Consider the following 27,945-nt stretch of genomic DNA (forward strand, 5'->3'; position numbering starts at 1 on the left):
AAAACAGCTGCTGGCAATTAAAACTGAGACCCCTTCAGGTTGTTGAGACCCTCTCTTTATTCTTCTTCTACATTAGTCCATCACCAAAGACGTATTTGGGTTTGGCGATTCAGGATGTTTGACTCTTTTAAAGAACTACTGTAAACTAAACAATCCACTAATTGGAGTCTGTGTTTTTCCTATTTGAAAGGTGTTTCCAACTTGAGGACCTAGAGTAATGGAATAGGTAACACAAGTTATGTTTATAAACTTACCACATAGAGAGTTGGACCAGGTGGTTCCAATGGATGCTTTAGAGCAGGGGTCTCCAACCCTGGTCCTGGAGGGCCGGTGTCCCACCTGGTTTTTGTTCCAACTGTGCCCTAAATTAATGAATTGGACCAATTAAGTTTCTAATAAGCACTTAATTGGTCCAATTAAGTAATTTAGGGTACAGTTGGAACAAAAACCAGGAGGGACACCGTCCCTCCAGGAGCAGGATTGGAGACCCCTGCTTTAGAGAGTTGTGGAATATTTGGTGGAATAATAAGAAGCTTTAATAGCTGAGTCTGTTAAACAATCGCACCATTCCTTATGTTTATAATATAAAATCACAATTACTATTAAAAAGGTCTATGAAATATAAACTGTTGATTTTTAGTAGTAAAGGGTTATTGTGATGTCTGCTGATCTAATATCATTCAAAAAACAAATTGCTACCTTTATGGCCAATGGTCAATACATAAGCATTTGGTAATGATCATTCATAATTTTTTCTGGTGTTGTTTTCGTGGTATCCGATGGTGTATTGATTGATTCTTTCAGATCAAATACTAACTAATATACTAATTATTGTACATCTCAAAACATTGTTTTTACGGAGGATTCTAGATTTTTTTCATTAGTTTTTGTTCTACACAGAATATGAATAGAACTGGCTCACATAATATTCATTAAGATATTTTTCATTGCCTGCTGTAGTTTTCTATTGCCAAGCAATGTAGTCACTGTGCAGTCTTGTCTGAACATTGCTTCTGTTCATATAAGATAAAGTGTTCATAGGAGGTGCTTGTTTCATTTTTGCTATTAGCATAACTGAAGAACAGTCTGGGTGATAGTGTGTGTCATTAGGAATACCCTAATATTCAGTCGAGCTAGCTCATGCTTTTATAATTATTATCTGTTCATTTTCAGTAGTACACTTGAAGCACTGACCTGTCGAGACACCCAGTGACCATCTGCTATATGTTTACCAATCTTACAGATTTATTTTTTAAATCATAACACTGTGACATTGCATGAAAATTTTATAAGCTATAATCCGATTCCCAATTATTTTGCACTGTGAAACCCGATAAACATTTGTTTGTTAAATGTTCTGATGCATTTATTTACAAACATATTTCCCCTGTATTTCCAGTTTATATTTGGCTTGATTTCACAAGCTCTCTTGACAAAGTAACCTGGACTAGACTGTTCGTTTCAGTCTGTTTTCTTTGTATTGTTTATTTATGTTTTTGCTTTTTTTGCTGCCCTGCCACTTTTGGCACATCTGTTTTAAGAACTACATTAAATTCCATAATCCGCACGCTGCCAAAAAACGAATTGTGTCGTCCTTGGAAATCAACTTTTAAATACGTCTGAGAAGCTTATGGAGCAGGTTTTTCATCTCCTACTAAACTCAGGACTCCCGGAAACAGAGACAATAGATAAATACTAGAAGGGAATAACAACATATCAATTTTTGGAATTCTATTTTGAAAAGCGCCTGCATTCATTGATATATCACTCATGCTTGTTTTTCCGTTAAGGACATTGGAATCTGTCAGCACAAATCTAGGCTTTATGTACCACAAGGCCCGAAGACGATATATTACAAACTAAACAATCCAAAAACTGTGGTTTGTCATCACAAAGCATTAATTTACAAAAATTGAATAATTGTGTCTGCATTAGTAAAGGTTTCAGCAAATGCTAATCAAATCCGTTTTTATCTAAGAAAGAATTGACCTATTTATTTTTTTTATGTTTTTTTTAGGTAAATGTGTTTTTCCTAACACAAAGTACAATGGAATAATCCCTCTTATGTGTAGGCCCACCAAAATTGTAAATAAAATACAGTAAATGCAAACGCTGCTTCTTTCCAGATGCGCGAGGTGGATACTGCTTCTCAAGTCTAGTGAGTGGTCGCTGTGCCAACCAGCTCCCCCAGCTCCTCACCAGAATGCAGTGCTGCTGTGACAGTGGACGGTGCTGGTCTGATGGGTCTGCCCCAGCAATGTGCCCAATGCGTGGAACTGGTATGCGTTTACATTGTGTTACTTAGCTCCCTAAAATTAAGTCCTAGGTTAATATTTCTGCAAGACCATGGCCTTTATTTAGTAATGTGCAACAGTATTGTCATGTCAGTTTGGGGGGAATAAAATGAATAACCTAAGGTTTGGTACAAGTGTGCAATTTCACAGAATTCATAACTAAAGTATTACTTACTGTTGTTCAGATTCACATTGTATTTCATTGCATGTCACTACCGCCACTACTGGGTATTTTTTTTAAAACACGTAATTTTAAATCACTGCCTTAAAGCACACAACAGGAATCAAAACACATAGGATTACATCAAAACGTTTTACTCTGAATCGTCAATAGCAAAAAAAAAAATAAAAAATCAGAATGGAGAAACACACCCAGTAAAGTTACCAAACCAAATACAAACAACTAAGACTTTTACCTTAGGAACTTGTAGATAGTCTTAAGTTGTTTCTTATCCCCCAGTCTATACTTTATTATTGCATCTATAGTTACAGTCTAATTTGAAACAACAAGAGATAAAGCATGATGGTGCTAACATAAAACTCCAGCCTATTCAGAGTATGGTATTTCAGCAATGTTATCCTTTTTGTTTTTTAAAGGGACTCAGTGTTTGAACATTATTATTCGAATTGAAAGCTAGTCAAATGTTTGCATTTCATTTGTCATTGCGTTTCAGATGAGTACAGAAAGCTCTGCTCCACTCAGATCCCAGTCCCAGGTCAGCCAGAGTGGCCTGGTCCTAGTGTGCCAGTTGGACCAGATGGTCGCCCCCTTGCCCCGGTGATTGGAGAGCGGCCTGTTTTGCCACCTGATGGTGGACTACCCAGGCCCCCAGTCAATGGACAAACTACAGGTATGCTGAACCATTCTTGTTAACAAAGTGAAACTGTGGGATCTACAGTTACTAATTATTTGCAATTATTTTCTTGAGAACAAGACAAATTAAAACTTTACAAAAAATGCCTACTTTTTTCTTGTTGAAAATGATTGCTTTCTGAATTTTTTTTTATATATATATATATATATTTTGTTGCAGTGATTCTTACACAAAATATAACTTTTGGTCTGAATACTTGTGAATTGTACCGGAATCTGTGCATTAATGGACGCTGTATCCCTACTCCTGGGAGCTATCGATGCGAGTGTAACATGGGATTCAGGCTTGATGTCCGAGGAGAATGTATTGGTATGCATAAGTGTTTCTTTCAGATTTGTCAGTCAATTGTACTAACAAAATCATTCAAGTAAACTGTTGTCTCCTCTTTCTTCTAAATATTAACAAAAATGACAGCTCTCATATTTCCTAAGTCTTAACAAGAGGTTTTTTTTTTTTTTTTATCTGGACCCTTAAACAAATGCTGAATCTAAAAAAAAAAATGAAAATCTGATTATTTCATGATGGCACTCTGCTTATAAAAATATCTTGGTCACAATATTTTGTTGAAGCCTTTTTATTTATAATAGGCTTACTTCAAGGCCTTATGATGGATATGTATGATTATATAGAGTTATTATGTTTACATGTCAATTCCTTTTGCTTCAGGTATATGGAGATTCATGTAAAACTGCCATTTCATTTCAGATGATGTCGAATGTGATAGAAACCCCTGTGTCAATGGAGATTGTGTAAATACCCAAGGATCTTATTTCTGCCAATGCCACGCTGGTTTTCAAAGCACAGCAACAAGGACAGAGTGCAGAGGTAAGATTAGACAGTATATCTCATAGAGGTTGCTCCTGAGATGAGGTTGTCTCCAGATCAGGGAACATGGGTGTTATAGAACATGGAGCTTCGATGGTACATGGTTTAACCCCATAGTACATCTGGTCAAAAAGATTGTTGCAGTTTATACCTTGTTAATACAATTAGCATCTATTGCATCTCTAAAATGTGGATACTGTGTATGAAAGAGATTTGTTTCCAGTGGACATGTGCAGACAAGAAAGCAACATCATCATATTGAAGTTAGCTCATATTGACTGCAGTAGATTGCTGACAAGGCTGGTGGAAACAGATACAAAGATAGTAAAAGTAACATAGAAATTGACTGTGGTTCACTACGTCTGTAAATCCTTATGTGTGACGGTGGGTGGGTGTAATATTGTGATTAGATCTCAGTGAAGACGTGTGCAGTTTATTTCTGCTTTATTTTTGTAAAGTTTTTTGATCTTGTAAACATCCTCTGGGCAGATAAATTCCTTACCTTGTTGTGAATTCATGCATTGGCATATTAATGGCTTTTTTCATGTTGCTGTTTTTCTTCAACGTGCTCTCCTTCATTTCCTCAGATATTGATGAATGTTTGGCGAATGGCAGGATCTGCAACAATGGACGCTGTGTTAATACAGATGGCAGCTTTCACTGTGTATGCAATGCTGGTTTCGAGGTAACATCAGACGGGCGTAACTGTGAAGGTAATTCCACCAGCTTGATCTCCTTTCTTTTTAATATTCACGTTCGTGCATTGATTCCTCCAGCTTCGATGACCTTATGTCCATTGCTTAGAAAAATACATTATTAATTGACCTGGGGGAAAATATTGTATTGTTTAGGCAATTAACATTTATTATTTTATTTTCATATATCCATTTTTTTTTTTCCCCACAAGTATAGCTGATGGCATTTTTGGTGCACCAGTATGATGATGAATCAGTTGGGGTTTATATATATATGACGTGCCATCTTGCAACCGAAAAATGTTAAATTGATTAACAGCATACATGGTTATCAGACATGGAGACAGGAAATGGTTGCTTTGTTACAAACTATGAAACTGCAATACACTGTACTAACTATATATTACATGCCAAAAATGACATTTAATTTTCACTATCCCTTGGAGGCAAATTCTTCATCTAATCCTCATAAGTTCTTTCATGATGGCTTGAAAACAGATTCTAACTATGCAGCTTTAAATAACAATCAAGTTATTATGGAAGAGAGCTAAAAGCCCAGATAAAATGAAATACATGTTAATAAAATCACTTCTCAGTGATGTATTTCTGAGATTGTGCTGCTCATGTAAACACTTTCTGAAAAGTAGTTTCAGATAGCTTCTTGAAATGACATTAAAATGGGTATGAAATGATACAACGTGTTTATTGGTTTCAGATCAAGATGAATGCCTTATTAAGAACATGTGTCTTAATGGGATGTGCATTAATGAAGATGGGAGTTTTAAATGCATATGCAAATCTGGCTTCCAGTTAGCACCAAATGGAAGATTCTGCCAAGGTATGTTTTTTTTTCTTTTATGTACTTGTACTGAAAGTTTTAAATCAGCTGAGGGAATCTGAGTGAAACATGTTATTTATATCAGGGTCTCTAAAAACTAAAATAATCCTAAACAGTAAGCTTAGACATGCAGTTCAAAGAAGATCTGTCTCACACCTCAACCAATCAAATAGCCAGTACAGATGTAACTTCATTTTGCACAATAGCTGTTTCTTTAGTTCATCACAGGGGTCTCCAACCCTGGTCCTGGAGAGCTACAGGGTCTTCTGGTTTTCATTTCAACCAATCTCTCAGTTACTTGAATGAATAATTGAACCAATTACTGGCTTAATTAGTCAAGATTAACAGGTGTTCCAGATGTTCCAGGTGTTCCACTGATGATGTAAAGACATCTATAAAACCTGCTGGGTAGCATATCTACAGGACCAGTGTTGGAGACCCCTGGCGTAGTGTGTGCAAGCATGGTTCCTGTTAGGGTGTCGGTCTTGTTAGCTTAAATTCCTGCCAAAAAATGTGCAAGCATAAAGGCATGTTGGCTTGGATATGGTGGCCTTCGTTAGGGAATCTAAGTGTGACTAAGCAGCCTTGTGTAAATAACGCTATGTAACACAATTTTTGTTCCTGGGTAGTAAGTGTTATTTCTTAATTGCTTATGCCTCAAAAGTATAGAAAATGGCTATTATTCTCCACAGACTTTGCTTTTGTGACCAGGACAGTGATATTTTGAAATTTACCTATTTTCAATGAGAAAACGGGTGAATTTGTGTCTTTTCGTTCACATAAAGTCAGAAAAAAACAACATATGAATCCAAATTAACTTGTATTTATACTAAAGTAATACAAAAATGACTACAAAAGATTTAGAAGTGAGTAGTTTTTCGAGATTTACGATTATACTGTAAATCACTTTCACGAATCAGCCCCCAAATGTAGTCTCCCATTATGTTCTCATTATACTGTCCTTGGTAGCGGTGTTCAAAGTCCAGTATATCCTAGTGGAAGTGCTCACCTTGATCCTCTGAGTACGCTCCCATGTTCTCCTTGAATTTATCAAGATGAGCATCAAGGATACGGACTTTGAGGGACATCCTACAGCCCATTGTGCCGTAGTTCTTCACCAGAGTCTCAACCAGCTCCACATAGTTTTCGGCCTTGTGATTGCCCAGGAAGCCCCAAACCACTGCGACACAGCTGTTCCAAGCCACTTTCTCCTTACTAGTGAGCTTCTTGGGGAATTCATTGCACTCCAGGATCATCTTCATCTGTGGTCCCACGAAGACACCGGCTTTGACCTTTGCCTCAGACAGCTTAGGGAAGAAGTCTTGAAGGTACTTGAAGGCTGCCAACTCCTTATCTAGAGCTCTGACAAATTGTAAATAGGTAAAATAGGTAAACTTCAAAATATGACTGTCCTGGTCACAAAAGCAAAGTTTGTGGGGAATAATAGTCATTTTCTATACTTTTGAGGCATAAGCAATTAGGAAATAACACTTACTACCCAGGAACCAAAAAAAAAAAAAAAAAAAAAAAAAAAGGGTTACACGGTGTAATCATTGTTCAAAGTAAAGCTATTTCTAGAGTTTAAGACTTCGGACTCGCACATTTGTTAGTTTATTTTCCACAGCAGTGAAGGGTGCAAGCTTAAAGAATGTAAATTCTCAGAGGGGTTAGGAGTGGAACCATGGAACATATTAGTCATTATTTGTTTGTTTTTTCATTTTGTTTTTTTGTAGTTTTCCGTTACTTTAGGCTTAAAGTCTGCAGAGACACGAACTAACAGTGCATATAGACATATTCCACATTGCAATGAAGGGGGGTTCTGCCTTAAAGAAAAACAAAATAACTCTGCAAGCTGGTCTAAATTACTTCCAGAAATCTATTTTTGTCCGCCATCTCCTGAAAGATCCCCATCACCATGAAGTTGCTCACATCTACAGTACAGTAGCGATTGTCCAGGATGTATAAAAAGGCATTTCTTCTAATCTCATGAGCTCTTGGTTCAAGGAACTACAACTCCTCTGCTTACCCTATCAAGTTAGTTTTGTTTCTTACTGTTTTCATTTTTCTTTTGTTTCCCCGTAGATATTGATGAGTGTGAGACACCAGGCATGTGCATGAACGGACGCTGTGTAAACACGGAAGGCTCGTTTCGATGTGACTGCCTCCCTGGTCTGGCGGTAGGACTGGATGGGCGGGTCTGTGTTGGTAAGAGAACATAAATGATTATCTCATATAGATTTGGATGGCAAAGTTACCGTATTCTTTTGACATTCAAAGTGAATTCCTGATAGGTGTACATGATGCAGCTTCAAAAAATAATGCATTTAAAACAGAGAAGCATTTGTCAACTTAAGCTCACTGAAAAACAATTATCTACCTTAAAGCAAAGCCTGCTTTGTGATCCATTTGATTCTCAAATAAATCCAAAGACTGCAAAAATATTTGACATGATTCATATTTGGAGGCCCCTTGCAGTAAATTGGAGCAATTTCATTGTAATTTCAAATATATATATTTGAAGGAAATTAATTTGCTTTGGTGTGATGCCAGAATATTTAGGGTATTTTCTAATTCTGAATCCCTCGTCTTGTGTTAATGACAGGACTCTCTTGAATGGAATGTTTTGTATGTAATTCTAGATACACACATGCGCAGCACATGTTACGGGGGTTACAAGAGGGGGCAATGTGTCAAACCGTTCTTTGGAGCTGTGACCAAATCGGAGTGTTGTTGTGCCAACATTGAATATGCCTTTGGGGAGCCTTGTCAACCTTGCCCAGCACCAAACTCCGGTAAGTTATTTGCCAAATAGGGGAGACCAACGGCCACCCCCAACCCCAACGGAGGTATAACTTTGCAGTTTTAATCAACCTTGCAGAAATCTGGCAAATACCAAACACCCCCCATTTTTCATGTAATTGAATAGCTGTATCATGAGGACAGTGGAAAAGTTCAGTGAATGCAGAGGCTAAATTAAAATTAAAATGTGTAAATAATACACTAAAATGCCATATAAAGGTGTTGATACATCTGTGATTAATATCCTTATTATTCCACACATTACTGTTTGTTTCCGTGGAAACGGCATATGCAGATGGCTTCCATAAGGCTCAGCTGTAGCCGGGAAAAATGTGATGCTCAAGAGAAGCTATTGATCACAGACCCTTCAAAAGAAATGTCGTCTTCTGTGCTTGCCTGCAATAATTCTAATACAGCCGTTTCAACAGTTAGGCTTCAGTAAATGTAAGAAGCTTTGGCAAACTGTTACATTCAAGTAAGACAAAGAAATGTTTGTCGCCAATATTTTCTTGGACCTGAGTAAGACCCGCTAGCAGTATTTATAAAAAGCATTCTTTCTCAAACCATTTAGGTGATTGAGATATTTGCCACATCTGATCAGTCTCCAGCTTTCTAGAAATAGCAAAACACAAAACACAAGCATATTAATTGATGTAACGAATAAAGTGTCAGAGAAGTGTAGTTGAAAGATCTGCATTATTATCGGTGAGTGTAGTGGTAAGCAGATGTCCGGACATACTTATGTCACCCTTTACAGGTTGTGTATGTATCTAGAGAACTGCTTGCTACAAAACGTCTGTTGCGCACATTTGTTATTGCTGCATAATCATTGTTTTAGATTAAACAGCAGCTAGCTGACATTTTTGTATAAACAAAAGCACTTCTGACATCCTTAACAGTTCTCCATGAGAAGAACTCATTTTCCGGTCAGTATCCAGTGTTGGTTAATTGCTGCCTAAGGGTTAGTGGAAGTTGAAAGAGAATTGTCCTTTTGTTTTAGAACATTTTAGACTGAACAGAACAGAATGTGTGGCTAGGCCATTATAGATTCCAATATGCAAAAATAAAAAAGTTGAACAGGCAGAGTTGTGTTGTATATACGAGTACTAACCCCTGTGTGTACCTATTAAGCTATTAAAATGTGTTCCCATTTCAGCTGAATTCAATGCATTGTGCAGTAAAGGACCTGGTATTACTTCTGATGGGAGAGGTATGTAGTTTCTGTAAGAGATATACAATTTATTTATAGCTCAAGAGTATTGATGTATTTGTCACAGTGCATGCTATGCAGTCTAACTATACTGGAATATTGAATTGGCACTAGTGCAAAAAGACCTCACTTGGTTATACTGGTAAGATTTCAGTGTCAACCTATTGAAACATTGCCAGTTCATGAACAATAGGATTTACTTTAAATGTTTTTTCCCCTCCCATTGGCAAAGAATTTCCCAGGTGACAGGGATATAGTGGCAGTGCCGGTTCATACAGGATAACCCTGTCCATCTGTTTTTACTGTCTTTGGTTCAAACTGTATATGTCCATTTGTACATGTATTAAGAGAACAGCATATGCAATTGTGATGAAACTTGGTTAGTATCGCAAGCCAAATTATCATTTAGAGGTAGCTTGAAATGCATTTCAAGATATCTTAAATTGAATTGCAGATATCTCAAACTAACTCGATTTCAAGATATCTCAAACTCATTTTGAGATATCTCAGATTCAATTTGAGATCTCAGATTCAATTTGAGATCTCAAATTCAATTCAAGATATCTCAAATTCAATTCAAAATATCTCAAGTTCAGTTCAAGATATCTCAAATTGACTTCCTGTGCTGTTTGAGATATCTCGAATTGACTTCCTATGAAAATGCTTTATGTTTTGAATGGACTTCCAGCCCATTTCAAGATATCTCAAACTAGGCAGGAAGTCAATTCGAGATATCTCAAATTCAATTTGAGATATCTGAAACAGGACAGGAAGTCAATTTGAGATATCTTGAACTGAATTTGAGATATCTCAAAATGTGTTAGAGGTATCTTGAGATCGAGTTAGTTTGAGCTATCTACAATTCAATTTAAAATATCTTGAAATGCATTTCAGCACATCTCTAAATGATAATTTGGCTTGCCCTAGGTTACAACATTCTTTAGCACATGTTATTGAAAGTATCAGAATTTAGGGATATGGGTGATAGATGCTTGTGTGCCCCTCTTTATAATCTTACTTACAGAATACAGAACCTCTTTGTTGTGATGCAATTTTATTGAGAGACAGTCCGTACGAAGCATATAAAGTACAGCCCTGGGAGGGGGTGTGCTGTATTGTATTAACATGCTTGTGTTATTTTCTTATGACAGATATAAACGAGTGTGCCCTGGATCCTGACCTTTGTCAAAATGGAGTTTGTGAGAACCTGCACAGAACGTACAGATGTAACTGCAACCAAGGATATGAAATAGATTCAAGTGGCAAAAACTGTGTTGGTAGGTTTTTATTCAGATGCATTATTTATATAAGCGTATACTTTATACCATCTACATTGTATTAATATTGAATGTGTTACCTGTTTAATATCCTATTATCCAATGTGTGTATTGGATATCCTGCTGTTTCTGCTTAAATCAGTAACTGCCATGCTTACTGACTATTCCAGCAAAAATGATTTCTGAAAAGACTCATAGCTGTTTATGGGGCTTCAGTTCCAGCTATTGAGGAGTCTCGATGAGTCAGAAGCATTTTTTGTTGGAATTTGCATAATTGCATAGTAAACAGGTACAAAATTATATAATAGGAACATTATATAAGGTAATACCCTTATATAAGCATTATGTCCAGTCCTTGGAATGGTTAATGGAGGTGTCACTGTATCTGTTTCTTTGTTCTATAGATATTGATGAATGTGCAATAAACAGGCAGCTGTGTGAAAATGGACAATGCCGAAACACGCCCGGGAGCTTCACCTGTTCCTGCCCAAAGGGATATGTCTTTAAATCGGACACTGACGTTTGTGAAGGTAATCTCTTTTTTGATGTTACAATATATTACACTTTAATGTATTTCATATTTCCACATTCTCTACTTTTTTGGCCAGTTTTATATAACGAAATACCAATTTCTTTTTAAACTCAATCACTTTTGTTTTGTTTTTAACATGTCCTGAGTTTAACCAACCAATCCCATCACACTTTTTTTGTAATCTGTAAAACCTAATCTAAATATCACATTCCACAGTACTTTTATCCGTAAAAGTCACTCTCTTTGATTGAAACAGAAATAAAAGCAGTTGCAGCTGTGTTAAAAAGAGACAGTTGCAGCACTATGTACACACAAGTACACAGGGCAGCACTGCAACAATTAGCAGTTAGACAGAATGCAGTAAAAGCCGAAATGCTCAGTAATGAAGCTGTAAGATAATAGAACCTCTCTTTGTAGATATTAATGAGTGCGAATCCAGCCCTTGTGTTAACGGAAACTGCAGGAACAACCCTGGCTCCTTCGCCTGTGAATGTCTCCAGGGAAGCACACTAGATAAAACTGGAACTGTTTGTGTCGGTATGTACACTATTTGTTTGTGTTTTCAAAACCATCATATCTACAGGGGGTTCCTTACTAGCAGCTAACTCACTGAAACAGCTATTTGTCCAAGTTAAGTGTTTTTTTTTTTTTTCAAAAAAGTAAAAAAGAACATTTCGTACTGTTTAACCCCTTTCTCTACCGCTATCGCACATGGATGGGTAGTATGTTTTTAAAACTTCAATTAACATTTAAGCAAAAGTTTAAAAATGAAATAAAATGCATCCCATTGTGAAAATGCATGGTTTAATCAGATCATAGTCACACATGTATGTATACTGTATTCTTCCCTTGATTACAGAAACAGGCAAGGGGACTTGCTGGCTGAAGATCATTAATGGGCGATGTGAGATCAATATCAATGGAGAGACCCTGAAGTCACACTGCTGTGCCACAATGGGGGCAGCCTGGGGAAGCCCCTGTGCCCCGTGTGAGCCAGGTGAGAAAGCTGATGGTGGGGTTGTCAACTAAGCAAAACAAAACCAGGTCTCAAAACTACACATAAACCACTTTGAATGAAATGCAAAAGTTAGCAAGTGCGCTACATATTCTTATCCTGTAGTAGAAAAATAATTACAAATATATTTAAAGTTCATTGCCATTTACTGTTATTATTTTGAAATCTTTAATAGTTAAAATCATAATCAATAAAGTGCTTATACATTGTATAGAATGGATCCCCAGATTAACAGGTAGTGTGTTCTGTAGCTTTCAGTGTCAGATAAATTGTGTCTTTGTTTCAGATCCATTCTGTTCAAAGGGATATGCGAGAGTTAGAGGGACAACTTGTGAAGGTAAGGCTGATGCTTCTACTTGACATTGCAACATTTAGTTACCACTGTTTTATATTGTTAAGCATTTGTGTTTATGTTAAGAGAGGATTATCCTACTACACGGAAACCAATAATGATGTCCTTAAGGAAACAGTCCTGTGCCATTTATTCAGTTCATAGATGCAACAGCAAAATATCCATAGCACTGTTCATTTGAGAATACTGTAAATGACTGAAGTTGTTTTGGTAATGTATAACAGTCCAAAGCTTTGTTCTTTGATGATGTAGTAAACCTTTATTATAAGGTCACATAATGGATGATATAGTATAATAACCCATATTAACACTTTTCTAATGATACATGTCAGGGTGCATTCTTAATTTTCTTTTCTGGTAATAGATGTGAATGAATGTGAAGTATTTCCTGGAGTTTGCACCAATGGAAAGTGTGTAAATACAGTGGGATCTTTTATTTGTCAGTGCCCCAGTGGAATGACCCTGGATGCCACTGGTCGAACATGCGTTGGTATGTAAAAAATATCTATGGGTGTTTTATCAGACTTATATCATGTTCAGCACATCATCTTTTTTTATTAAAAAAGTTTCTTGTTTTTAAATACCACTTAATCTTCAGAGGTTTATAATAATTAATTGGAGGCAATGAAGAGTCTTTATAATGGTGTAGTTGGGAACCCTAGTTAAGAGACTTGTGTTTCGCATAGTAACAATAGTGCAATAGTGCAAATCCTGCTGGAATGACATTATGGGGTAAATGGTAGCCATGATAGGAACGCCTCATATCTGGTTTTGCGGTATAATAAGGGGGTACAGTAATTGCAATGCACATTATCTTTCTCTGTTAGATTTTTATCCGCTGTACATAAAATGTGCTTTTGAACTGAAGGCAGAATAAAATAATCTGTTTGCACATTTTGTTTTTTTACACTACTGCCACGTGATCTATCTTGCAGAACAAGAACAGTTTAAGTTCCCGATAGTTATTTGTTGATTATGGTGTGTGTGTGTGTATGTATGTATGTATATATATATATATATATATATATATATATATATATATATATATATATATAAAGCATGTTTGTTTTTGGATTGCAGATCTGCGAATGGAGTTTTGTTATTTGACCCATGAAGATGAGAGGTGCTCCTCTCCAATCCCTGGCAAACACCGTGTGGATGCATGCTGCTGCTCCGTGGGCGCTGCCTGGGGACCTGAGTGTGAAGAGTGCCCAGAGAAACGCACCCCAGAGTATGATCAGCTTTGTCCTCGAGGCCCAGGCTTCTCCCACAGAGGCGATTTCGTCAATGGAAGGCCTTTCTTGAAAGGTAACCAGGCCTGTTGCTGCAAATACCCTCATGCTTCACTGCACAGTTTCCTAGGGATGAATTGTGAAAATAGAACAACTGATGTATACACTGGCAGGTTCCAAAAATTTGAGTGACTATTGTATTGAAGCTCAAAATGCACGTGTCCTCGGGCTCACGAGTGGCACATCCAGTAAAGGCGCTCTGCGTGATTGCAGGATGCGCCTATAGCCTGGACGTTGACGGTTCGAGTCTGGGCTATTCCACAGTCGACTGTGGACGGGAGCTCCCAGGAAGTGGCGCCCAATTGGCTGAGCGTCGTCGGGGGGAGAGTTTAGGTCGGCAAGGGTGTCCGCTGCTCACCGTGCACCAGCGACCCCTGTAGTCTGGCCGGGCGCCTGCAGGCTTGCTTGTTAGCTGCCCGGGAGCTACATTGTCCTCCGGCACTGTAGCTCCTGGGTGGCTGCATGGTGAATCCACAGTGTGTAAAGAAGCGGTTGGCTGACGACACACGCTTCGGAGGACAGCGTGTGTTTGATTTCACCCTCCCGAGTCAGTGCAGGGGTGGTAGCGGTGAGCTGAGTCTAAATAATAATTGGGCATTTCAAATTAGGATAATAACATTTCAAATTAGGAGAAAAAAAAATAAAAAATTGGCAACTACTAAATAAAATAAATAAATAAGTAAACAAATGCGTGTCTCCTGGCACATTGAATTGAAACCGACGTGGCTTATCCAGTATTGAAGAATTCTGTTGCTCGTCATAATACATTCCACAAGTTCACCTCTCGTGACCTGCTTACAAGTAGATGTGTGCTTTGGTTTTCTGGAACCCCAAGAGTCATTGCAGTCACTGCGTAATCGTGAAAACACACAAACCCTTATTTGAAATGTCTGTTCTTATGCTGTCTCCTTTTTAGATGTCAACGAGTGCAAAATGATCCATAATCTGTGCAGTAATGGCAAATGCAGGAACACAATCGGTAGTTTCAAATGCAAATGTGACAGTGGCTTTGCACTTGACTCAGAGGAAAGGAACTGCACTGGTAAGATGGAATTTATTTTATAATGAGTGCTTGTACTGAATTTGTACTTGAAACATGTAAAACCATATTAATGAAGGTTTAAGAATATAAATACCTTATCAGAGACTTTTTTCCCCAGTTTTTAAGATTTTTTTATTTTTTATTAATTCATATAAATTAATTTAAGCATAATAATCAGCCCTGCCTGTTCTTATAATTCAGAATATATTGTACAGGATTTTGCTATGAAGGTTTCAAAAGGAGTTGTATACAGGTTTTAAATATGGACACTATTGTATGATATATAAACACTAAACTTTCTTTTGTTTTACTAGTTTACACTAGCGTTTGATTAGAAAAAGTTTCTGACAGCTGACTGGGTTTTCAAATACAGATATTGACGAGTGTCGGATATCTCCTGATCTTTGCGGAAAGGGAACTTGCGTCAACACTCCTGGGGACTTTGCATGTGAATGCTTTGAGGGTTACGAAAGTGGATTTATGATGATGAAGAACTGCATGGGTAAGTTGATAAAAAGGGTGGCTTTCAAAATCATCTTTTACAGTAAAGAACCACAAGCTTGCATTAGTCCCATATTACAGATACAGGCTTTATAATCAGTTTAAACATCTGTAGAGCCAGTGACTGGTGCACACTGATACATCAATCATGGAGAAATGAACCATATGTCTTAAATAGTACATTACGAAAGGTTTGAAGACCAAAGCAATCCATAATACACAGTGATGAACAAAAAATGATGAATAAAAAGAACAAATACCTCAATTGTGTATATTGAGTCAACTGCTCAATCTCCTGGATGGGATCCAGTCTGTGCTGTCTGTGCAGGTGAAGTTGTACGAAAAGCCAAAGGATTCAGTTGACAATTGTTTCTATACTTCAATATCCAAGGATTTCCCCGCGTATGTAATTATGACTGAGCTAAATAAAGAAAACGTAGTAGTGAAATGTCTTTTTTTCTTCACCCTTCAGACATCGACGAGTGTGAAAGGAACCCGCTTCTGTGCCGCGGAGGGGTGTGTGTTAACACAGAGGGCAGTTTCCTCTGCGAGTGCCCCACTGGCCATCAGGTTGCTACGGATGGGTCGGCCTGTTTAGGTGAAGTGACAAAGAGCCAGACGTCTGTAATACATGAGTTCATGTACCAGTTTTTTTATTCATTCCTAATTTCTTCTTTCTTCCTTGGCAGATGTTAATGAATGTGAGCTAAGCGATAACCTTTGCAGGAACGGCCGTTGTGTGAATATGATCGGGCGCTACCAGTGTGCCTGTAACACAGGGTATAGATCTACTGATGACAGATTAGCCTGTGTTGGTAAGAAAGTTATACAGTTGTATGCATGTTCTATATACAAACAATACTATTTCAAAAGTTATATACTCTACCTGTCTTGATTAATAAAACAAACAACATATGGCTTGTTATTACTAAATGTTCATGTCATATTTTCTGCTTATGTAGTCTTCAGCAGTTTCTCATATGGTTTAGTGCACATTTCAGGTCTTTTATCGAGGTTCTTATCCACTGTGTTTTTTTATTTTTTATTTTTCTCTGTGCAGATATCGATGAGTGCACCATACAAAATGGAGGATGTGAAACCTTTTGTACAAATTCTGAAGGAAGTTATGAGTGCAGCTGTAGGACAGGCTATGCACTGATGCCAGACCAAAGAACATGCACAGGTGTGGAATATTTTTATATATTAGAACCAGAAGGCTCTATCTAAAGGGCTGTGTATCTCTACTGGTTAAGATGGTTGAAGGGCAGTCTCAATACTAATGCTGTCAGTAAAGCTACAGCCTCCTTTAAAAAGCTAGGCCTCCATGACTTGCTACCACCTCCTCACAACGTGGAGAACACCTACATCGGGGGAGACATCCAGCAATAGCACTGCTAGCACTCCCACCCATTAAATAGATTGTCTCCAAACTCAGGGGAGGGAGAGCAGGGGAACGGTTTCCTGTTCTATGAGAATGGAATTCAGCAGGCTGAACAATTCTTGAAAGATAAGGGGGACTCGTGGCACTGTGCCATTCTACTCTCCTGGCTGGGCGAATCTGAGGGCTGGAGAAAACTAAAACGGCCACTCTGAATGTGAATACATCCAGGGATTCTTAATGCTCGTTTTTATGATTCCGTTGGGAGAATCAGGCTTATCAGACCCCAACATTTTTATGCAACCCTGTAGGAGTAAACTTCTCAGTACCACAGTTACTGTGCACATTTCAAGCATGCCAGTGTGTGTTTACTTAAAGTTCTGGTCACGCGGTCATCGTTTTTTCAGGACTTTCGCTTTTTATATACTGTAGGAAATTATTGTTTTTGGTTACTTTACAACATTATTGGCCGTTTTTTTCTATCACAATATGTATAGTAACTCGACATTACTTGCACGCTTCAATCGTAGCCTGTTTCCTTTGCTGTCTTCCACAGAAAAATCCTTATGGTCACTGGCACATTCTTTTGGGGTTTCTGTGTGTTTAGGCATTTTTTTACATTTCGTCAAAATTTGCAAATCGGTTTTAAATTGCATGAACGTTTTAATACTCCCTACCGAACCATTTCTAATTGTAGTATTGTTTTAAATCTTGCAAGTGTGTATAATCATCCAATAGAAATGTAGCAATTTGTTGCCACTTAGTGGTTGGGATGGGTTTAAAGTATTCAGAACAAATCAATACAAGTCAGGAAGGCGAGACATTGGCCAACTGCACTGGGAAAGCTTTTTTATGGGTTATTTTATGGGTTATTTTATTTTCTCACGGGAAAGGGGTGGTCACCGTGAAAAGAGTAACCATTTCCAGTGTTTTTACATTTTTTTTTGTATTGGGGGTGTTTTATCAGGTTTTATTGACTTAAAACCAAAAATTGGAAGTCCTAATTATATTGGTCTCAAATATGGAGATTAGCAAACACATTTTCATTTCAAAGCTACTAAGTGAATTTTTTCGTTGAAGCTTTTATAATTAACTTCCTCTTCCCAGTACCTATAGTGCTGTCATGCAGTTTTACACATGGCTGGAGTTCAGAAGAAGCATGCTGCCATGTTAGAAAAGACTTAAAAAAAAAAAAAATGTGTTGCTGCTTATGTGAAAGTGATGCTAGCTGCTTTCCTCATGCTATACTTTTTTTTCCTTTAGACATTGATGAGTGTGAGGACAATCCTGATATCTGTGATGGGGGACAGTGCACCAACATCCCTGGCGAATATCGGTGTCTGTGTTACGATGGGTTTATGGCCTCTGAGGATATGAAGACATGCCTAGGTAATTCATACTGTGCACTATTTGTATGACTCAGCAGGTCAAAATGAAAACGTATATAAATACATTCATGCATGGGCGAATTTTAGACATTAATTGTAATAAACATATGTTATTTAGTTATATCCAAAATGCAGTGTAGCTATCAAGAAGAAATTACACCAGAAATACTGATGACATGTTTCAAATTGAATCCAGCTTCTAGCAGTCAGTTGAGCACTCAACTTAACATTTCTGGCACGAGTCAATGCTGTCATTATTTTTATACATTTACGTAATAAACAAATTAAGTCTATCAAGCATAGCCGCAAATATTTTCCGTCCTTGCTTTCTAGATGTTGATGAGTGTGAACTCAATCCAAATATCTGCCTTAGTGGGAACTGTGAGAACACAAAAGGCTCATTCATTTGCCACTGTGACCTGGGATATTCGGTGAAGAAGGGAACCACTGGCTGTACAGGTAGAGATCTTTTTTAACTTACATGATCTGTAAGAGATAGGATTTCCATGTATTCTTAAAGGTAAAATATAATAGATTTGAAAATGTATTACATTACTCTAAACTGTGCTTGTGGTGACTACACATTCAAAACAGTTGTATCCCTAGATTGTGTTTGCAAGTATAGTAAGTGAGAGGTTAATTTAAAATCAGATAGTAATATCACATAATAGATGTAATAACATGTATGGCTTGGAATTTTAAAGTGGCTTTCAATAATGCTGAGCACAAGTTTTGCATTAAAACCATCTGTGTCTTTTACAGGATTAATTGTAATTTGCATTCCACCATGGAGAACACTGGTTGGTCCTGTCAGTTTTGTCACTAACACTTAATTCCACATCATAATCGAAATCTAATGCAAGCTCTTTATGGAGGCAAAATTGACTTGGCTTTAATGCTTCAATAAAATGCTCAGCCATATTTGTTTAACACCATGGCAAGTACTTCATGAATTTTAGATTGTTTAGACTTTGAGTCTGTCCGGTAACCACTTTATGGGAAACACATTTTCTAGAATGCTTTTAATTTTAATAAAGCGTGGTAATTCTTAGTCTGTGGTAAATTTAGGCAGGGTTTTTATTAGAAATATACTTAGCTACTTGCTCACAGGAGGCGTTATCCACTTACTTTCACAAGAGAGGTGTTTTTTTCTTTTTTCTGCCTCAAATTTTCAGCTCCAGGTTGTGTCCTACCTCTTTTACATCTTCCTTTGTGACTTCATCTTAAAGAGACAATACTGATCTGGTCTTCGTCTTTCTTCTTATTTTGACCTCTCGATTTTCTTGCTCAGTTCTTCTATGCAGGTCATTGTTTGGTCTTTTAGAGCGAAAAATATAGACCCAGGATCTTGCGTAAACCTTGTGGTTACGCGTTTGTTTCTGAAGATCATAATACTTCGTCCAGCATTCCAGTCGATGTAACATTACAAAAATAGCAAAGCTTTTGTAGATTATTTTTTTGTTATTTTAGGTTGTCCTGCCATACACTGAAGATTTCAGGGTTTACAGCAACAGCAAGGTTTTCGAGATTTCATCAGATAGTTGCAGTGCAGTAAATAATTGATGTTGTTAATAATGATGACACTGAAGTTTGAAAAGGTCTTTTATTACACTTTTAAAAACCTAGAAGGAAAACAGAGTTGGTTCAGAGAATTCCAAGGGAATTCCAAGACGACGATGCCTGAAAATACGTAAGACATTCAGCCTTTATTTGGTCTAATTAGTGATAAGGGTCAGGTTCTTAGGAACAGTAGGACGGGCCAAGCTAGATAGGCCAGCTGTTTTACAAATCGCTTGGGCTGTAGCAAGATCTATGCTAAGATCCTGAACACGTTCATTTAATCACCAACCGTGCTTATTAACTTCAGCCTTTTCACATGTTCCTGATATTTTTTACTGTGCTGGTAATGTCATTTCGTAAACGATGCAGACAGTGTTGCACTGTGGCTTGGTGTGTTTTAATGAAGGACAGGGCATTCCTAGTGAAAATCCTCTCATACCGTCAAAACTGCCAAGCAAACAATACTTGCCTAGTTTATGGAAGATATGTGTTTTAAATGCCATAACTATAAAAGGCTGGGCAAAATAACGGAAGGTACACATCTCATGAGAACAGGCTAAATGATGTCTGTTTGGTTTTATTTAAGTTTTGTCCACATAACTCGACACTCTTGTCATCACAGTTTTTGTTTCCAGTTTTATAAATAAACAAATCATTCCAAACCATGAACCAATTTTTGAGAATCACAAGCCCCCTCCATCTCTCTGCACATTTCTATCCCACACAGATGTTTAACATTTTTCCTGTTGTTAAAAAGTACGTTGCTGGAGAACAGTTGGTGCAAATGATACACTAGTAAATGGGACAAAACCAGAACTGTAAACTGTGAAGCAACTTTGTAGGTGCAATATATTTCCCCATATGTACTATGTGGTTCACTATGTTACTGTGGGGTCTTTAGAAAAACACTAAAAGTGCCCATGACTACAGAAAAATCCTGGCATAGAGCAAGCAAACAATTTTACAGCTTAGGGGTTTTCTTGCACACCATTAAACACCATTGATTACAGGTACTTAAAAGACCCTGCCTCATCACAACCCCAAGTGTTGCAAATCAATTAAAATGTATTGATGACGATCCATATGACTGTACTTATCTTCTCCTTTTCCATACATAAAATCTATTATAAAGTGTTAATATGCTACACAGGGACTCAACAGTATTTCCAGCTGTGAGTTAACGCCCCTGCATAGCCTCATTGTGATCATTTGTTGCAGGCTGTGCCAAGCTTCTTTCCAGCAGGAGTCAGCTATAAGATCTGTTATTGCATTACGTCAGCCAATCGGGTTCCCAGAATGAAAGTTAATCACACTTACTCAAACCAGCCCGTCAAAAAAAAAAAAAAAAAGCTGATGAACATAAGTGAAAATACTTATTATAAATGGCATCCACTAACAAAGCCCTGACGATGGAGAGATCTTCATTCAAGTGGGAACTAATCCTTGCTGGCAGTCAGTCCATCTATTAATAATGACTTTAATTCTAAGGTCAGATAGGCCTGTGGTCTACAAGCATAAGACTGTTATGTATGCAGATTATTTCATAGATTTATGAATAACCAGAACAATGACAAAATAACTCTGGCTTCTTCTGCAGTGTTTGTTTGGACACCAACTTTCCAGTGTGGGTTATATAATGCTAACATACTACACCCTAACAGTGAACGTACCACCCATGAGTCTAGTCAGACATAAAGACATTCTTGGCAAGATGTAGCTTGTGTAAGCCTGTGCTTGAAAATGATGCCATGACCTTCTATACCCAGAGTGCAAGTTAAACATCCTTAAATAATGGTTTTTCATCATATGTTCCGTGTTAGCCTGTTTTCGTGATGCGTCTGTAAATCTGTCATTACTGAACCTAAACAGTGTGGGACTCTGCAACCCAACTGTTGCATAAAACTGTTTCCATTTGCTGTTTATTTGTGCTTTTTTAAAACTGTTGGCCCAAGTCCTTTTGTTTTTATGTTGTTCTGTTTTTGCTTCGAAGGTTAGTAGGAAGTAGCGATCACATGTATATTTGAGGGCATCCTGTAATCAAACACAGAGCACTCTTTGTTTTCCCACATGTTCAAGCACAACAGCGTATTATGCAGGGGATAAAAACGTGGATTGCTCTTAAACTCTTGTTAACCTTTCCTGAAATGTTAAGCCAACGTTAACTAACCCCAAGACCCCCCCCCCCGCCCAGAACCCCAGAACATCTATCACAGTCTTTGCTTCCTGCATAGTATGATATTATCTCACATCCCTTGACTTTTTGTACCAATGTATTTACTTAAGCTGGAGAATGCATTTCCTTTATTAACTAAATGTCTACTGTCAGGGTGGATACGCAACAACATTCTCGACTTTTGGTTAAGTAACCTGAGGCCTACTCTCTTTTCAGTACAGTATGTTCTTTACTGGGAACAATACCTGACTGCTATGTGGAATAACGCCAGCATTTTGAAGGACCGTCATGGCAAGTTGACCTCTGTGAGAAATAGGGCTAAAATCCTTCATCTGAGTATGAGACATTTTTCTATTGCCCTTTGTACAGAGACAGAATGATTCTTGGTGATAAATCTCCCACCCGACCTGTAAGGGCGATGTGTAACAGAGTGCCCTGGAATGGATGGCCAGGCAATTCATTCCCAGGGTTAGACGGAAGTTGGCCATCTAGAAAGGGGGCGGGGCTACGGTACACTAAATCATCGACCCAGTAAGGAAACGATGTGGTAGCCGCGGATTGGAGGAGCAGTTGCTTTTGTTAACCAAGGGGTCATGATTGACGGTACAAAAGGGGACGTAGCGAAGTGATCTGTTCCTTTGTATGGGTAACGCTGAACCGGAAGGAAAACCTGTATTGTTATCGTGAGTGTGTTGTTTGTTTTTGTCGTGTCTAATTGTACTTGTTTGTTGTTGTTAGATGGCTAAACATGATCCGGAGACCAGCACTTACCCGGACAACACTGCACCACTGTATTTATACAACTCGTGCACTTGTGCTTGTCTTTTGTGTTACATGTGGGTGTTTAAGATCGGGACTGTTATTTCGGGACAAAACTGTGCATTGGAGAAATACACACCACCGTATGGCCTGATGTCATTATTATTATTTACTGTCTTTTTGTCATCAGACTTTGGATGGATTTTACAAATAAAACACCATTGCACCTGGATTATCATTGTCTGTCTGTTGATCACCACAGCACTCCTGCACCTGCACACTGTTAACCGCTTTGCCACACCCTGGCAATATCCTTTTGATTGATAACACCTGTTCTCACCATTTAGAACACCTCATGGTGAGAATGATCTCAGTGAGGAATGAAAGCACATCACACAACCATCTGTCTAAAGTGTACAGAATGTTCCTCACGTGCTTTTCTGCTGACAGGTTGGTTGTAAGCCTGTTACATAAATTAGTCACTACATATACACAAAGTTTAATTAATGAAATATCATGTGTACTTGATCTCAATCAGAAAATATAGATTTCAAAGGAATACTGAATTTTTTTTTTCTAATATTTCTTTACAGGCTTTTCATTGTGTATTAATGTGGACATCTAATCGATGCTGTAGTACAACATAGAAACTGTAGGTTGGGTTTCTCATTTGCATTGAAATTTCCCTAAGTGTAGGGTGTTGGGGCTATGCAACTGAAGTAGGGTGACAGGCTTTAGGCCAATGTCGTGGGAGAGTAATCCTACATCACCAGATGGTGTTATGATGACATGGCATGCATGGGAATATTTGCTGCATGAAAATGTTTCAGGCCAGTGTAAACGGTATAGTATATAACATTTTTAAGAAATAAATATATTGCATACTTGAGTGATTACATTAGCTGTAATAGGGTCCCATGGCAAGAGTTCTTGATATTTTGCTCAGGGAAATATAACAGCTTAAAATGACTTTCTTGCTTTGGTATTTTACTTGATATGTTAGGCCATTTTAGCTTAACCTTTAAGAAAGGTAGCGGTTTGGTGACAGTAATTACAGGGCAGACAAACAATATATGCTGTATAAAGGCCACTCTGCTTTCTCAGCATGAGCGTTTCCATGTAAAACATATCATTTAACAGCTTGACTTTTATACAGTATGTGGTTGTTGCTCACACAGGCAACGGTGTTCCTCCGAGGGCACAGATTTGTCAAGCACAGCACTTAAATCCCTGTTTTTTTAACCAATACAATTGAGCAATCAGTGAAGAGATGGGTTACTTTATTGAAGTGTTTTTTTAGTTGTGTGTGATATTAAGGCTGTATCATAAATACATTGATGTTAATGGTGTTGTGCTCTTACCACCACTGAACTGAATCGAAGACTGAATTGTAGAAATGCTTACAGTACAGTAAAATGACTCATGTTATAGGAATTTAAAGTCAGGTATAAATAAATGGTACAAGCATGTATTTTACGCTGTGTATTTTAATGCTGTGTATTCACAACTTTTTTTTTTTTACAGATATAAATGAGTGTGAGATTGGGGCCCACAACTGTGACAAACATGCTACCTGTACCAATACAGCTGGGAGCTTTAAATGCAGCTGTGGTCCAGGATGGATTGGCAATGGAATTAAATGTGTTGGTAAGTGTTCACAAGGTTTTCTAGTGTTAAAATAGTGCTACAACGTATATAGTTGGATAAGGCCTGACGTGGTCTAGCGAAATCTATCATTTAAATTATGAGACTACCTGTGAATTTGTTCATACAGCTCTACAAAACCCTGTAACAGTTCCCTTAATAACAGTTAAACCACACCTTTTTATTGTGTTAAGCCTATCCAGAATGCATTTAATGTTTCCAGCATGCATGCATATTCTGTTGGCTCTGTTTGAAAATAATAACTTGGAACCTGTTCATTGTTACAGATCTGGATGAGTGTTCTAATGGAACTCACATGTGCAGTGCTAATGCAGAATGTAGAAACACCATGGGGTCTTACCGGTGTCTGTGTAAAGAGGGCTACTCTGGAGATGGCTTCTTCTGTACAGGTGAATTGCAGTTCCATAGCATGTATGATAATGGGCATGGTGCATTTTTTTTTTTACATTTGATATATACTATATCTAATAATAAAGGTTACACAAAATCATCACAAGTTGTTGCAGCAAAGCAGACTATTTATTAAATGCAAAGAAGCAAACTTCTTTATCAGTCATGGATCGCTAAATAGTATATAGTTGAAGAAACATAAAGCTGCATTTACTTAATTTTTTCAATAGTGCATCATTTTGATCAAACAAGATTGGTACACTGTGTGATGTACAAAGAAACCTAAAACAATTACATTCATGTTTGGTGAAATAAAATATATAAATGTGAACAAAAAGATTCAGAGAAAACCGCAATGGTGGGGTTTTCAGAAAATCGTCTAGAAAAATACCACAAAAGGAAATGAATTATAGGGAGTATCCAGAATTGCTGAAAAAGCTGAATAAACAAATGATTCAACCATCTTTCATGTAAGATTATCATTGACAAAACCACACAGATTTTATAAAGGCAAAACCTGTTCAATAAGCAGTCTTCAAAACCCTGCTGTGGAATAAAATGTTTCACAGTTAGAGGTCCACTTTCATATGTCAGAGCCAGCTTCTGATAAATTTAACAGATCAGATGTTGTAACAGCAGTAACCCCCCCCCCCCCCCCAAAAAAAAAAAATAAAAACAAACAAACAAAAAAAAAAACATTCCATTTTATAAATGACATAATGAAAAAACTCAGTGAGACACATTCATCTGTTTATGTAGAATTGTTAGTCATTGACATTCTGTTATCAGCTGTATATTCTCAGGGAAATTATAAGTGTAATTGCTGCTAATAGCTTCCAACTGGAACATGACTTGTAATGTATTTATAATGTCTGTTTTGGAAGGAGTATGTTTTGTGAAGAGGTGTAATTATTCACACTGTTACAGATAGTGACGAGTGTGCAGAGAATGCCAATCTCTGTGAGAATGGCCACTGTCTGAATATTCCTGGTGGATTCCGTTGTGATTGTGACATGGGCTTTACACCAACTGTGGATGGAAAAGCATGTCAAGGTAATTCAATTCATCCAATCTTTGTGATAAAACACACTTTAAATTATCACATGTGACTGAATGCCATACCAAGTTAAAGGTGTAACATATTTACTGCTAGCTTGTTTGATTGCAAGATTTGTCCTACAGCTAATAACCATTTTTTATGGCTGAAAATGTGGGGGAACAAAATAAAACAATAAAATGTAATTCATTCTTCTAATATCTGTAAACACATGAACCTCCAGAGATCATAAACAGGTGTTCCTGTTATACACATCCACATTCTAGAGTTTCATTTTGTTGACTCATTATTTATATTATTGAATATGGTTGAAAATATTATTTACAGTTTAACATGAACTTTATCATTCCACCCAACCCCTGTGTGGAAGTCAGTGAAGTATTATAAGGCAGCGGGTTGTGTTATAATGACCTCCTAATGGTTATTGTCACCTTTCCCATTGCATGTTTTTTATTTTGCCAGTAATCATAAAACTAACCTGCTGTGTTCTACTACAGATATTGATGAATGTGGATTCCCTGATATCTGTGTATATGGAACCTGTCACAATATTCCAGGACTGTTTCGATGTGAATGTGACACAGGTTATGAATTGGACAGGACTGGTGGCAACTGTACAGGTAAAAAAAAAAAATATATATTTAATACTCATAGTTTAAAAACAAACTGTACCGTCATTATATCCAACTGATAATGCATGAGTATATGGGAAGATAATGTGACATCCCTCTAAAGATGCTGTATCAGAAGGTGAGAAATGCTGCATATCATCATTAGCAAGACGAGGTGCAGTGAATACAGGAAGTTTATGATGTGTTGCTAACCATTCAAATGAGGAGAACATGTTTTATAAGTCAGAGGCCAACCTCCTTTTGAACTGCTGAACTCTTGGAACTGTTTGAAATGCCAGCTTTACATGTTTAATGCCGTGGAAACTCCTAGTGAAAAATCTAAGGGCACCTTTCACTTTGACCTGTGACCTAATTTAGGTGCCATGTTGTGGTCATGTGACTTAAAGCCCTAGCACTAGTGGCTTTATAGTATACTGTAATCTATGATTCGCTAGGTGAAGTTTGATCGCATAAGAAAAATGAATCCTTTTGTGGCGGTAATTTTACAGAGCTGCCACTCCACACTGTCAGTGACTCGTATCTCAAATAACCTTTCAGGTTGTGATTTGCAAAGGTTATGTAAACACTGCATGCTAAGTGTGTTGATGATCTTGTCATTGACACTGTTTAAACCTCAAAATTATACAGACATTTCACCCATGTTTACTTCATGTTTCTAAACCGTTCGATTATAGAAGCCGTACCCATTATATTATTCCTCTGTGGCTGCTTTGTTTTTCTTTACAAATCCCCATTTCTAGTTATTGTTTGGCTCTATTAAGCCTAGACCCTCCCCTTCGTCTTTGATAAAGGGGCTTGTTCATCCAGGTGATTTACGTGTACTGTTGAGTAACATAGCCTGCCCAGGTGGGACGTTGCACTAAGCTAAGCGCTCCAAAGAATTCTGTCTTTCTTTCTTTGTTGATGGCACCTCCTGCCCTAGATTAATCACCACACTTAGCTCAGCTTGTGCTAGATTGGAAACTGTGACATCAGCCCCACTCACCCCTGTAATGATGTCATTGTAAATTAGTCAGACCCTTTGAGTGCTGACAGTCACTGCTTTATGGCACACACTCCCCTTGCCCTCTCTGCACGTGTGAGGATGAAATAGCCTTTCTTGATGAAGTCTTATTTAATTGGAAGCTATGCATGAACTCATTCAGATGACCCCCGTTCTCATAGGTGTGTCGTGCATTTTGTTTTCCAGATGTCAATGAGTGTGCTGATCCGACGACTTGCATCAGTGGAATTTGCGTTAACACCCCCGGCAGCTACCGCTGCAACTGCCCTCCAGGTTTTGAGCTCAATCCAACACGGGTTGGCTGTGTGGGTGAGATTTGCTCATTTTATTTTCAGGGCACTCAGTAATTTAGAGGCACCGTGCGTATATTAAGAAATCATCTTTTAAACAGGA

General features: G+C 37.7%; 1 protein-coding gene across 2 annotated transcripts in view; it reads left to right on the top strand.

Annotated features, from left to right (window-relative positions):
* The window catches only part of LOC121294500 (fibrillin-1-like), a 76,131-nt gene that overhangs the window by 23,855 nt on the left and 24,331 nt on the right, over window positions 1–27,945 (top strand). For both annotated transcript variants that reach the window (XM_041218273.1, XM_041218272.1), the window contains exons 10-37: window positions 2,127–2,279; window positions 2,969–3,145; window positions 3,329–3,478; window positions 3,875–3,994; window positions 4,582–4,707; window positions 5,405–5,527; window positions 7,610–7,732; window positions 8,167–8,319; window positions 9,483–9,536; window positions 10,688–10,813; window positions 11,218–11,343; window positions 11,763–11,882; window positions 12,205–12,342; window positions 12,647–12,697; window positions 13,077–13,202; window positions 13,793–14,020; window positions 14,921–15,046; window positions 15,420–15,548; window positions 16,020–16,145; window positions 16,237–16,362; window positions 16,608–16,730; window positions 18,189–18,314; window positions 18,647–18,772; window positions 24,330–24,452; window positions 24,737–24,859; window positions 25,788–25,913; window positions 26,415–26,537; window positions 27,739–27,861. In XM_041218273.1, the coding sequence (XP_041074207.1) occupies window positions 2,127–2,279; window positions 2,969–3,145; window positions 3,329–3,478; window positions 3,875–3,994; window positions 4,582–4,707; window positions 5,405–5,527; window positions 7,610–7,732; window positions 8,167–8,319; window positions 9,483–9,536; window positions 10,688–10,813; window positions 11,218–11,343; window positions 11,763–11,882; window positions 12,205–12,342; window positions 12,647–12,697; window positions 13,077–13,202; window positions 13,793–14,020; window positions 14,921–15,046; window positions 15,420–15,548; window positions 16,020–16,145; window positions 16,237–16,362; window positions 16,608–16,730; window positions 18,189–18,314; window positions 18,647–18,772; window positions 24,330–24,452; window positions 24,737–24,859; window positions 25,788–25,913; window positions 26,415–26,537; window positions 27,739–27,861 (3,594 nt within the window). The remainder of the gene's footprint in view (window positions 1–2,126; window positions 2,280–2,968; window positions 3,146–3,328; window positions 3,479–3,874; window positions 3,995–4,581; window positions 4,708–5,404; window positions 5,528–7,609; window positions 7,733–8,166; window positions 8,320–9,482; window positions 9,537–10,687; window positions 10,814–11,217; window positions 11,344–11,762; window positions 11,883–12,204; window positions 12,343–12,646; window positions 12,698–13,076; window positions 13,203–13,792; window positions 14,021–14,920; window positions 15,047–15,419; window positions 15,549–16,019; window positions 16,146–16,236; window positions 16,363–16,607; window positions 16,731–18,188; window positions 18,315–18,646; window positions 18,773–24,329; window positions 24,453–24,736; window positions 24,860–25,787; window positions 25,914–26,414; window positions 26,538–27,738; window positions 27,862–27,945) is intronic.

The sequence above is a fragment of the Polyodon spathula genome, chromosome 19 (assembly GCF_017654505.1).
Source record: "Polyodon spathula isolate WHYD16114869_AA chromosome 19, ASM1765450v1, whole genome shotgun sequence".
Taxonomy (NCBI): Eukaryota; Metazoa; Chordata; class Actinopteri; order Acipenseriformes; family Polyodontidae; genus Polyodon; species Polyodon spathula.